General features: G+C 35.5%; 1 protein-coding gene across 2 annotated transcripts; it reads right to left on the bottom strand.

Annotated features, from left to right (window-relative positions):
- Positions 1 to 280: 280 nt before the first annotated feature.
- Positions 281 to 9,798, bottom strand: LOC123537567 (uncharacterized). 2 transcript variants are annotated; one of them, XM_053547910.1, is made up of 9 exons: positions 9,650 to 9,798; positions 5,957 to 6,718; positions 3,821 to 3,865; positions 3,604 to 3,663; positions 2,722 to 3,111; positions 1,941 to 2,147; positions 1,429 to 1,725; positions 645 to 752; positions 281 to 380 (listed from the first exon to the last, which is right to left on the bottom strand). In XM_053547910.1, exons 2-8 carry the CDS (start codon positions 6,699 to 6,701, stop codon positions 679 to 681), a joined length of 1,818 nt encoding a protein of 605 aa, XP_053403885.1. In that variant the 5' UTR covers positions 6,702 to 6,718; positions 9,650 to 9,798; the 3' UTR covers positions 281 to 380; positions 645 to 678. The 2 variants fall into 2 exon arrangements, with proteins under 2 accessions (XP_053403885.1, XP_053403890.1); XM_053547915.1 differs by lacking the exon at positions 3,821 to 3,865.
- Between the last annotated feature and the right edge of the window lie 2,505 nt (positions 9,799 to 12,303).

Here is a 12,303-nt window from a genome sequence, read left to right on the forward strand (position 1 = left end):
TGAAAAAAAGTCGTAGATCAATGGCGGCTACGCTAGTTTTTATACCATTCGATGAAAATAAAAACCATATGCATGAAGAAAAAAAACCTTGAATATCCTCTATTTATAATCTATAGTACAATATGCACTGGCAGTCGTATTGTATTTATGAATATAAATATTATAACGGTCAAGTAGTCCCATTTAAAGTATATTTTGTATTTAATATCAGTCTATATTCTATCCATTTATGTTTCTATATGTATCGTTTGCGCGAACAACTTAAAATTTATTACATTTACCTGATTTCTCTGCAATTTCAGTGTTAAATCTCTGAAGTATCTCCATCCATTATGCATATCTGTGTCTTCTTCCATCAGTTCTGCAAACTTTATTTCTGCCTTTTCAAATAATGAAAAACATAATACAGGTTACTAGAATCACTTGTCTCTAACCAGTGTGGTTTCAAAACCCCGCTTGCGTTTGATGCGCAATTCCTTCATACATAGAGGAAATTACATGAGTGTCTTTTCATATTGAATTAATTAAACGAGTTGAATAAAATAATAAAATGCGAGGCTCTGACCTTTCAAAATAGGTGTCCATTTTTCAACTTGCTACAATTTTCTGATCATTATTATCATAATTGTATTTGTAACACTTACTTCGTATCCAAACGAATGAAATTGACCAGATTCATCAAAGAGAACCACGGTTGGAGTTTTCGAAGAGGAAATTCCCAAGGCATTCTTCCAGTCGTCGTATGTGTATATCTAATTACAAGTAGATTACAATAAATTTTGTAAAATTTGATTATTTTTGACACCTTTGGTTTTAAATTTTGTTTCTTACATATCGTTTTCTCGAGTAACGTCTTATCATGTCATATGACTTATTTGTACTTGATATTGAGAATGCGTCAGACTACAATAGTTTTGGTAATAAGTATTTGCGAAGAAACAATTTTTTGTCAACTGTTTATAAATAATTTTATAAATACTCAGATGAAATATGTTGTGCCGAGATATATACTATACTTGTCTTGAATTTTGTTTCAAATAAAGGCTTAGAGTCGAAAACAATGAAACATATTATACAAAAGTAGTCTTTGTGTTTACAGTTATGCAAGAATAATTTCTAATGTTGACTATAAAATCTATAGTCCTAAACTAAAGAGAATAATAGCATTACAGCTGATTCGCGCTTTGATTTATTCCGTATATGAAAGATAATAAAATGTGCAACACCAATTAAGCCGCTTAGCATCGGATAAAGTGAAAGTCTGTTGTACAGAAGAATTGAATGGACTTAATAATCCTAATGGACAAGAGTACATGACAACATTGGGTTCAAGTACGGGGACCAAGACGCGGTGTGATTAAGTCTGTTCATGTGAAGTATGAAATATGCATCACGCCCTCGGCATGTAAAAGCAATCAATTTAATCACCTTGAGGTGATCTCTGTCGTAGTCGGTTCCGTAAGAATACGCGTAAGTAGTTAAAGGTTGTTCCAACATCTATCGCTGCAACTATTAACTTCCTTTCCTGTGAAGATGTGTCTTTAGCAGATTCATTTTTATGTTGTGTAGGCAAACCTTTTTGTTCCCTCAATAAGCTCTGTCTTTCTTTTTTATATGAATGATCTTCGGACAACTCTTTGCCGTCACCAAAGCACTCATCATCCAAACTTTTATGTTCTTCAATGGGCAAGTCGTTTTCTTTTTGTTGGCTTGTATGCTCTATTTCTGTAATAATTTGAAACATTTAAAACGAAGAAAATCAATATGATGCTACTGCATGTGACCCATTTCACAATAAATAATATCATTTTATAAGACGACTTTTTATCTCAAATTTACTTGACGATTGCAACAGCCATTCAACAAGGCATTCTTTTACAGTACCAAAAGATATGCGTTTCGACCTGAATGTTATACATATAATATACATAGTTTCCTACCTTTGTCTTCCTTTATATAAAATTCATTTAATTCCGCATCAACAGAAACTTTTCCTGCTAGCTCTTCTGACAACGCATCAGATAACTTGTCAAGCTTTTTTGATAGCACATCACTTTCAAAGATCTTCATCACATTTTCCAGTCCTTCAATCGTATCGCACTGAATAGGCAGCAGAATTGACCTCCGTTTTATGCTGTGGGTCGTTCCTTTCAAGAGAACTAGATACATGTACGTCTTTTTCAACAATTTTTCCGTCATATAAACGATGTTGTCTACTTGTAGCAGTGAGCACAGTGTTGAACGTTTAGTGCTGCCTCACTTGAATATCACGCCGTAGAGACACGTAATATGATATACCACCAAATCACATTATACAGACACCGGATCCACCAGTCCTTATACTATCCTCTTAATTCTGAGCGCCAAGACAGGAAGCCAATAGTACCATTTTTCACGTCTTTGTTATGACGCAGTCATTGTTCGAACCCACGACCCGCTGCAGTCGGAGTGGGCGCTCTACAACTAGGCTACTAAGGCAGTTCAAACAAAAGATACAGTTAGACGATTGCCTTCTAATCATTACTTGTCAATTATAGTTTAGTTGATTAAATGTATATCATATGTAACAGTAACGATTACATAAATCCTTCAACGACAAATTTAACTATAAAAAGACTTAACATACTGATAAGCACCGACTCATTTGACATTAAATAATTATATATAACAGATTAGAAGAAGAAAAGATATGAATATATCCCAACTTATAACGTATCTTACCCATTTCATCCAATATACTATGCACACATGCTGATGTCATGTCTGAATGCAAAGTCAGTGGCTTGTGTAAGTAAGAACTCACTGCTTCCGCTATAACACTAAGCCGTATTTGATAAGACTGACTTGCGATGTACGTCAGAAGATCATACAGACTTTTGTAATTGTCACAATGAAAGCCTACAATGATACACTGCGGCTCTGCAGATAAGACTTTAACCCCCTCTAATTTGTCAAATTCTTCTAGAATATCATCAACAGCCCTCCTAATTCTTTCCATCTCCGTCGAACCTTGTGTCCGTTTTAAGGCTGCATTTATTACAGTTAGGGTTAATTTATCGGCCAGGTCAACTACTTCTTCTTCACCGCTAAATGTCAGCTTTGAATTAACAACTACAATTAATAATTATTTCAACTGAAATTACAATAGCAATGATTATATACTTAATACTTAAACGAATACAACTTTAGATCATTGTATAAATAGTGCCCTATCTACATCAATATCTAAACACAATTTGAGTTTCTCTAATAACTACAAAGTGCATGCTACGTTTGAAATAGTACTGTAATTGCTTCAAAGTTTAAAAAGAATACATGTGATAATTTATCGAAAACTGTCAGATTCATGCAATAGCTTGTGTGTGTTTAGCTTTCAACGAATCAACTATTTCTGCCAATCATACGACAGTTCTTTGTAGACGATAAAACATTGAATTTTTTTTCTGATGCACTGTTAAGTACTTTGAGACCACCTTGAAAGTTTGAACTTCCATTATTAAAGATAATATTCCTTTCAAATTTATACTGAATAATCTGTTCAGTAAATTTTTATCTTGTGAATTGTTTTAAACCTGATGAATAAAATGTAAATTTTCAACTCACTTGATCTAATTCTTTCAAATGGTTGTATCTGGCGCTTTCTGTTTAGTTCTTCTAAAACAGCTAAAAGAAAAAATGAAAATAGTATTTATTTGATGTATTAAGTGTGTTAATGTTCATTTCCACCGCTAAAAGACATAAGTGTGATTATAAAAGCATTCAGTTGATGAAAAACATACTGAGGTATATAGAAACAATAGAAAAAATATACACTGCTTACCTAATAGAAGCCTTTGGTTTTCTGTTATTATATCACTTTTCAAATCTGAATATAAATATAAGAGAACCATGAGTTGAGTAGCTTGTTTGAACAAATGTAACAGCTAAAGCTTTTTTTATAAAAAAAAAATGACGAGTTGGTCATGGTAAAGGTTATTCAAAGGAACTTTTGAAATCTAAAAACAAATATACAGGTGGTCAAAATCTCTGCTGTATCTTCATAAAACAAGAAAGTAGGTCAATAGGATAGGGTTAAGAGTACTGACGATGAGTATTGAAATCTGTATCAAATATTATACCCGTGATCCAATGTTCTTTGCTGTAACTTTTAAATGAAATGAAGATCAGTAGGTCAGGTTTAAAGCTATCAAAGATAAGTAATAAAATCTGTATCAAAGTTATTAACGTGGTCCAAAGTTCTATGCTCTTCCCTCAGAAACAAGAAAGAGGGTCAGTAGGTCATGATTAAAACTATTCAAGATAGGTATTGAAGCCAGCATCAAACATTACACATGTGGTCCAAGTTCCTAATCTGTAACATACAAAATGAAAATGTAGGTACTAAGTAGTCACGATTAGGACTATTCAAGATGAATATTGAAATTTGAATCGAACATTATACTTGTAGTCCAAATTCCTTTGCCATTGCATCAAAAACAAATAAGTCAATGTAAAACAAAGGACCAACAGCCGTGAATGTTTAAGGTTTTGCCTATCTATATAAGCCAAATTAAGAACTGTTGGCCCCGGGACGCAGTAAATTTTGATCCCAGCGTCATGATTTGAACAAACTTGATAGTTGACTACTAGACAATACTAAATACCAAATATCTAAGGTATTGGCCTTACGGTTCTGGACAAGAAGATTCTAATAAATCAAAAGAGTTTTCCTTTATAAGGCAATGTAAATCAAGAGACCCCGTCGTGGCATATATTGACCCCAAAGTCACAATTTGAACAATCTTGGTAGATAACCACGAAAGTATGCCACCTACTAAATATCTAAGCTCTGGGGCTTACGGTTTAAGACAATAACTTTTTAAAATGTTTCCCTTATACAAGTCTATTCAAACCATATGCTCCCCTCCCCCAGCCCCGGTGCGAGGCCAGTTTTAACTCAAGGAGTTAATTTGAACAATTTTGGTAAGGGCTACAACCCAACGCTATATACCTAATATCAAAGCTATGCCATGTGGTTTTGTACAGGAAGATTTTCAAAGTGTTTCCTATATAAGTCCATATAAACCATGTAATCCCCAGGTCGGGCCATATTTGACTCCAGGGGATAATATGAACAATCGTTGTACAGTTGGTAAAGAACTACTGTACGACGCTACATATCAAATATCAAAGCCCTAGGCCATGTCGTTTGTACAAGAAAACTTTCTTTTTCCCCCTATATAAGTCTATCTAAACAATGTGACCGCCTAGTTGATAATTTGAATAATCTTGTCAGAGAACTATTAGATGAGGCTACGTACAAAATGTCAAAGCCCTAGGCCCTGTGTTTTTGGACAAGAAATGTCTTTCCCTATATCGTCTATATAAACCATGTGACTCCCAGGGCGGGGCCATATTTAAACCTAGGGAAATAATTTGAATAGTCTTGGTAGAGGGTCACTAAGTGATGCAACATACAAAATATCAAAGCCCTGTGGTTTTGGACAAGAATAATTTTAAAGTTTTACTCCTTTTGGTTGCCATGGCAACCAGAGTTTTGTACCGAATTCAATTCTTTGAACAACTTTTAAAGAAACCACCCAAGAAACATCCCTGTAAAGTTTGATCAAAATTTGCCTGGTGGTTTATGAGGAGATGTTGTTTAAATTAAAATATTGACGGACGACGCACAACGGACAATCACTGACCACAACAGCTCACAATTGAGCACTTCGTATTCAGGTGAGGTAATAAAGGTACCAGTGGAAAACTTTGTATCTACGTATTAACTGGATTTATGTTTTCAAGGTTTATTTAAATACAAATAAGTTATTTGTAAGAATTCACTGGCACTTAAGAATAATCATCACTGAAACATTTAAATGTCTACTAGGGTAACTAATGTATTCTATGTTGCATTTTATTTTCATCTGCTTTTGCCTTAAGAAATTTGATACGCAATATAAGATATATTCACCTGCTTTGGCAATTTGGATTTGACTTGATAATGTTTGCTCCGTATTTGCAACTGCAGTACGAATACCCCCTTCAACTGCATCAATTTTGTCTGCTGTTTCCTGACTTGTATCGGTAATAGTTTGACATATCTGCGACGTTGACTCTTCGATATCTTTTGACAATTTTTCGTCTAACTGCTTAATTTTCTCTAAGATCTTTTCAAATAACTCATCAGTGTGTTGCTTCTCTTTCAGGCGTTCTAATGACGCTGTAACATCCAAAGAACACGACTCATACTTCGAGATAAGTTCTTTGCAATGGTCTTGGACACTCGTCTCGAATCTACAAGCAAGTGTCGTTATAGCAAAAGCAAGTCTCTCTTTGACGTCTTTGTAGTCATCTTCATACAAAGCCGCGGAAGGACTATGTGCTAACTCATGCCGTACATATCTAATTTCTCTTATTTGGCTTTTCTCTTCAGGCTCCAGATTCGAGCGAAACAAAACCAGTATAATACCAGTTAACATTTGAATGTCCCACGTGTTAAGATCTGTTTGTCCGGAAGCTGGAAACAGTTTTTCTATTTGTTTTCTATTCTTTTTGAATTCGTTTTCAATTTTCTTTGTATTAGAGGAAAGAAGTGCGTCTAAATTGCAACCATACTTCGGAAGCTCTCTGTGTACTATTTTCTTTGTTATGTAGGATCCGCCATCAGAAATCAGCAAAACAGATCGTAGATAATATTCATTTTCTACTGTTGCCATGACTCCCTACGTGAAGGCTGAAAGTGCAAATAAATCGGTTTATGAAATGAAACAAATTATGAGGTTAGCTTTCTTTCAATTTGACTTGTACTGTAGCTAAAGCATTTTGTGCAGCCATATGTCAAAAGGTACAGTTAGATTCTGAAACTGTGTACGAACTACATCTGTGTACGTCGAGAAATGTGTCAAAGATGTTCCTTATTTAAATCAATCAAGATCTGCACAAGTTAATACAGTGCCAAAAGTAAACGGTTAGAACACAACTGCGGGGTATCATTATGCCATTTTGCATATAATCAAAGAGATAGGTCAGGGTGGTAATATCTCCAGTCTTAGTACCTGTAATTTATCATGATAGCGGTACAGCGTCCTGGTTTGGCATCACAATAAGCAATTATGTACCATGACCCTTTACTGGAATGAATTGTCATATTAAAAATATGCTTAAGTATAGAGGCTAATTTGTGTCATTTTGTTATTTCGTTCTCTCGCAGCGACACAACAACAAACGTTGTAATGGTGCCCCGCCAAACTTCGTCCCGCTGAATGTCGCCCCACCAAACGTCGCCTCGCCAAACGAACCACCACGTCGAGTACCACCACGCCGAACGTCGTTTTTTTCACCTTCCAGAACAACATTATAGCATTAATTAAACTGGAGGAAAAAAACTAGAAAAATTTAGTAGCTCAGATATATTTGTAGTCCCTTACGAAGTTTTATCAGAGGAAATTGCGTAATCTTACCCACACCGCTCACCCCTTCCCTAGCCTTAAATACATCAGTCAATCTATCACTTGTTATTCAAATTACAATATATTTTGTGAATGTAGATAAATAGAAGACAACATACATGCGTGCCGGTGTAATGAAGTATTTCGACCCCCATAGAATAACGACCCCCCGGTCATTATTCTATAGAAAATGTGACTCCTTTCCTGTAAAATATTGACTCCCCTTATAAAAAACTGACTCCCTTTAAAAACTCTATAGAATAACGACCCCCGGTCATTATTCTATAGAAAAACTGACCCCTCCAAGTAAAATACTGACTCCCTAAAGATGACTCCCTTCGAATCTCATAGAATAACGACCCCGTTTATTATTCTATAGAAAAAGTGACTCCTTCCATGTAAAATACTCACTGCCGAAATTACTACATTCGAACTCTCATACAGTATCGATTCCCGGACATTTTTCTATTTAAAAAAGTTACTCTTTCCGTGTAAAACACCGGCTCCTAAAAAGACTTTCGAAGATAATATCTATTAAAAAGTGATCCCCACCAAACCTAACGGACAATTTTACTAGATCTACAACTCTAATACCCTCCATTGCCAATAGTTAACATTTTGATTGTACTACTACTACTGGTGCCGCTACTTCTATTGCTATTACTACATGTACTTCTCTTTCTTCTACTACTACTACTACTACTACTTCTACTACTACATCTACAACTGCTACTACTGATACTACTATACCTGCTTCCACTAATACGTCTTGTACATCTACCTCTTCTTCTCCTGCTGCTGTTGTTGCTGTCACTTATTTCTCTGCTGCCGCTGCTGCTGCTGCTGCCGCTGCTGCTGCAACTGCCACTACCACTGTCACTACTACTACTACTACTACTACTACTACTTTCTATTGTTGCCGCTACCGTACTTTACTGCCACTGCTAAGTATTGCAACTTCTATTAATACTAAGTTCTATGCTAGCAGTTTCTTGTGCAGTTTTCTTCTGAAGAATAACTTAATACCGAAGTTTGCAGGGTTTATTGACACTGGTGTGTTTTGTGAACGTATTGTGAATTGTTATTTTCCTGAAAAAAATGTATACACCTAGATACAGTGTCTAGAAATAGAATCCCTTTTCCCGTTGCGGAATGCTCTGATTTCTGTGTCAAGTGATGGTATCTGGGGCTAATGGTCAAACTGAAGGACGGACGGACGGACAAGGGCAAATCTATATGCCCCCTCCCCCGAGTGGGGGCATAAATGCAGCAATTAGGCCTTAGATACATGAGTTATCGCTAAATTTGACCAAATGACCGGGTGTCGTTTTTTTATGGGAGTCAATATTCTTCGTGAGGTTCAGTTTACTTCACGTGGGGGAGTCATAGTACCATGATATGGAGGTCATAATACTATGGCCGGGGGGTCACTTTTTCTATAGAATAATGACCGGGGGTCATTATTCTATGGGGGTCGAAATACTTCATTACACCGGCGCCTGCCGGTCCGTCTCATGTTTTTGTTTTCGTAGATTGGGAAAATACTATATGCCTCAGTGAAATGGATTCTTGTGAGCAGGGCCCTTTCCAAATTCTCTTGCCAAGTCTGACATTTACTTTTCTGATAGAGGTCTTATGTCTGCTGAGGCGAGCATAAAGTACTTCCAAATGTACAGCAAAGTTAAAATCTGGATAAAAATTAGACGGACGGAATGGCGGACGGTGGGCGACATATTCGTCGGGTCGACGTTTAGTGGGGCGATATTCGGCGGTACATCGTTTGGGTTGGCGACATTCGGCGGGGTGTCGTTTGTCGGGGCGTTCTAACGAAGTTCGGTTAGGCAACACTCGGCGGGGCGCCATACCCACGGCCGTCGTTCTGTCACCTCGACGAATTGGCACAAATCAGCCAACACACTTCAAATAAGAAAAAATGGAGACTTCAAAGGTCGGTCAACACGACAAAATGAAAATGTTGCAGGCTCGGTTTGATTGAGCCTGTTCATGGACGATTGTGGAAATGCAAGCTACCATCCACGCCCTCTAGCCCTGGGTTGAGCAAACTTTACGAATCACGGCTAATATTGATGAATGCAATGGAATGTAAACAGTTGACAGTTCACCGAATAACATGAAATGGCTGTTAACATGGTCTCTGTCATAAACCTAAATAAAATTCATAATAAAATATCGTTTAAAATGTACAAGGAACTCACACGCTATTAGGTAAAAGCTGTCATTTATATCCAATAATGCCATCAACGTGTGCGATATGAAAAACAAAAGTGAAGAAAAAACAACTGGAAAAACCAAAGTTCGTGTCCGCCATGATAAACAACCTTGAATTATTCCTGTAAGATATTGTGTAAACCGGGATATTGATTTAACAAGGCACGACGTGTTCAATAATCCATTAAATAGAATATGACACCATGTAGATTAGTATGTTTAAACTTCGGTTTATGGCGTGCAATGTGTTGCAATATTGTATCTTCTATAATTATTGTGTATCTTTATATATTCATTCAGTGTCTTAAAATATTTATTGCAAAACAGTGTTTCATATATTTTTTTTCTATCCTTTGAAATATTTATTGTAAAACTAAAAAAAAAACATATGCAATGTGACAAAAAACTTATTCAGTGTTTTCAAATTATTTGTTCAATCCTGCCAAAATTTTATTCGATGCAATGATAATAATTGTCATGCGGCCAAATCTTATTACCTCAATGATAAAACAATTACATGTATTTCATGCTTATCACTGATTTTATCTGTAAAAAACGCAAGAGGGTATAGATCATATCATCGATAACAGAAATATACCAAACAAGAGCTTCGTCTAGCGGGGCAACATATGTCCCCTAATGTTTTTTAGAGATGGAGGGAAGCAAAATTTAAAGATTTTTTGGCTGGGCATGTGAGAGAGAGATTTTACAGAGCCGATTTAAGTGCTCTATACATTGTCTCATCGCCATCTACCTATATGCCGAGTTTAAAGTCAATGGTTATAAAGTTATGCTCCGGACACGAATTATGTCGGACGGACAGACAGACGGACGAATAGACGGAGGCACGCACAAGGACATAGACTAATACGTCCGTTTTTCCCAAAAGGGCATATTAATAAAATGCGCCGCAGTTTTCTGTAGATTGGCCGCAATATAGAAATTTACCCAGAATTCTTTCGAACAAATATTTTAAGCAGATACAATAGATATTTACGTTTTACACAAAATTATTACTGTTGATTCGAACAAAAACTGTGTAGGATTGAATAAAAATATTAAATTTTAGAATAAATATTTTGTGATATACAATAAATGTTTTCATTTTGCAAAAAATATTTTGTAGGATCGAATAAATAAACTGAAAACATTGAATAAATATTTTGTCGTATTGCAGGCTTTTTTTTAGTTTTACAATAATTATTTCAAAACAAAGAAAAAAAATATGTAAACATTGAAAACATATTTCTGTTTTACAATGAATATTCTAAGACATTGAATAAATATATAAAGATAGACAATAATTATAGAAGATATAATATTGCAACACATTACACGCCATATCGGTTTAACATTGTATTTTTTGTATTTTTATTTTTGGTTAAGGTCCAACATCATCATATTAATTTTATGATTCCCGTCATTTTATATCCATTTACAATGTGTTTTATTAAAAAATAATGCAAATACCGTGGCATATCTTTTCTTCACCAACATCTTTGCAAATTAAATAACCTAACGTAATATGTAATATGATGGATTGAAAGACTGTTGAAAAACGGCGTAAAACTCAAACCAAACAAACAAAGTATGTAAAACATTAGGTTATAATTCGTGATATATACTAGTCAACTCAATTGGACTTGGAAACACTCCAAGAGCTAACGGCTGTATGTTTAGAGGCGGGTAAGAGTGCAGGAATAGGCTGCTTTAAAATGATGAAAGTTTAAGGTTACATCAATTTTTGTTCCAAAAAGGCAAACAATAGGAAAATGCAAATCAATAGTTCGCGGTTAATTGAGCATGTCCATTTTTTATAAATAACATGCACAATAGTAAATCGGTTTAAGTATGACTATTTTTCATTGGGTTCGGATTTCTTAAGTGCTGCATTTTATCAAAATTATTTTATTACAGACCGTCAAAATATTCCCCCTTTACCGAAACACATTTTTGTAACTTTTAACCAACCTCAAAAAGCAGATAAATAGTCTTCTTATGATATCTATTGAAGACAATGATAAATGGCACAGCCAAGAAAACTTCTGGACTTATATTTCTTTCCAGAAAGCATTTTCTTAAGCCTTTGAAATTAAAAAGGTCACAGGGACTCATGTCAGGTAAATACGGCGGGTGGTATATAACTTCCACCTTTTCAGAAGCCAAAAAAGACTTTAAGTTAATAACCTCGTACTTGTGAAAGAAGGCTTTGTCGTGTATAATAGGGAATCGATCTTACCGATTTTCGTCGCGAAGCGACGAAAATCGGGATCGAATCCCACTACGGTAACATACGAGGGTATCCAAACAACACATACTATCCAAATAAAAAAATATGGAGTTCCGGTTTAGACCATGGGCGTGCGACGACCCCGATGAAATTCGGGATATCACGGTCTTCGTTAATATTAATAAGCGTCCGTCAGATCAGTAGGCGAAACGCAATATCCGCACAATAAGATGTCTGCGACTCGAAAGAATATTCAAAGTAAGCTGTTTATTTTGTTGATTTAAGCTAATCAGCCGGTAACGTGACTACACTGATATAATTTTTGATACAAACATGCTTTATTCAATACTGAGTAGCATTTTTTAAACGGCGACATTTTGAACATTTTTATATTTAGAGTGAGAGCGGATA

Source organism: Mercenaria mercenaria, chromosome 1, assembly GCF_021730395.1.
Source record: "Mercenaria mercenaria strain notata chromosome 1, MADL_Memer_1, whole genome shotgun sequence".
NCBI classification, from domain to species: Eukaryota; Metazoa; Mollusca; class Bivalvia; order Venerida; family Veneridae; genus Mercenaria; species Mercenaria mercenaria.

What these genes read in the sequence shown, in the direction of transcription:
- LOC123537567 (XM_053547910.1), bottom strand. Translation starts at nt 6,701, where the DNA reads ATGGCAACAGTAGAAAATGAATATTATCTACGATCTGTTTTGCTGATT. An exon ending in ATTTGAAAGAATTAGATCAA is followed by an intron (nt 3,112 to 3,603) that starts GTGAGTTGAAAA and finishes TATTAATTGTAG; the next exon opens with TTGTTAATTCAAAGCTGACA. An exon ending in TTATATAAAGGAAGACAAAG is followed by an intron (nt 1,726 to 1,940) that starts GTAGGAAACTAT and finishes AAATTATTACAG; the next exon opens with AAATAGAGCATACAAGCCAA.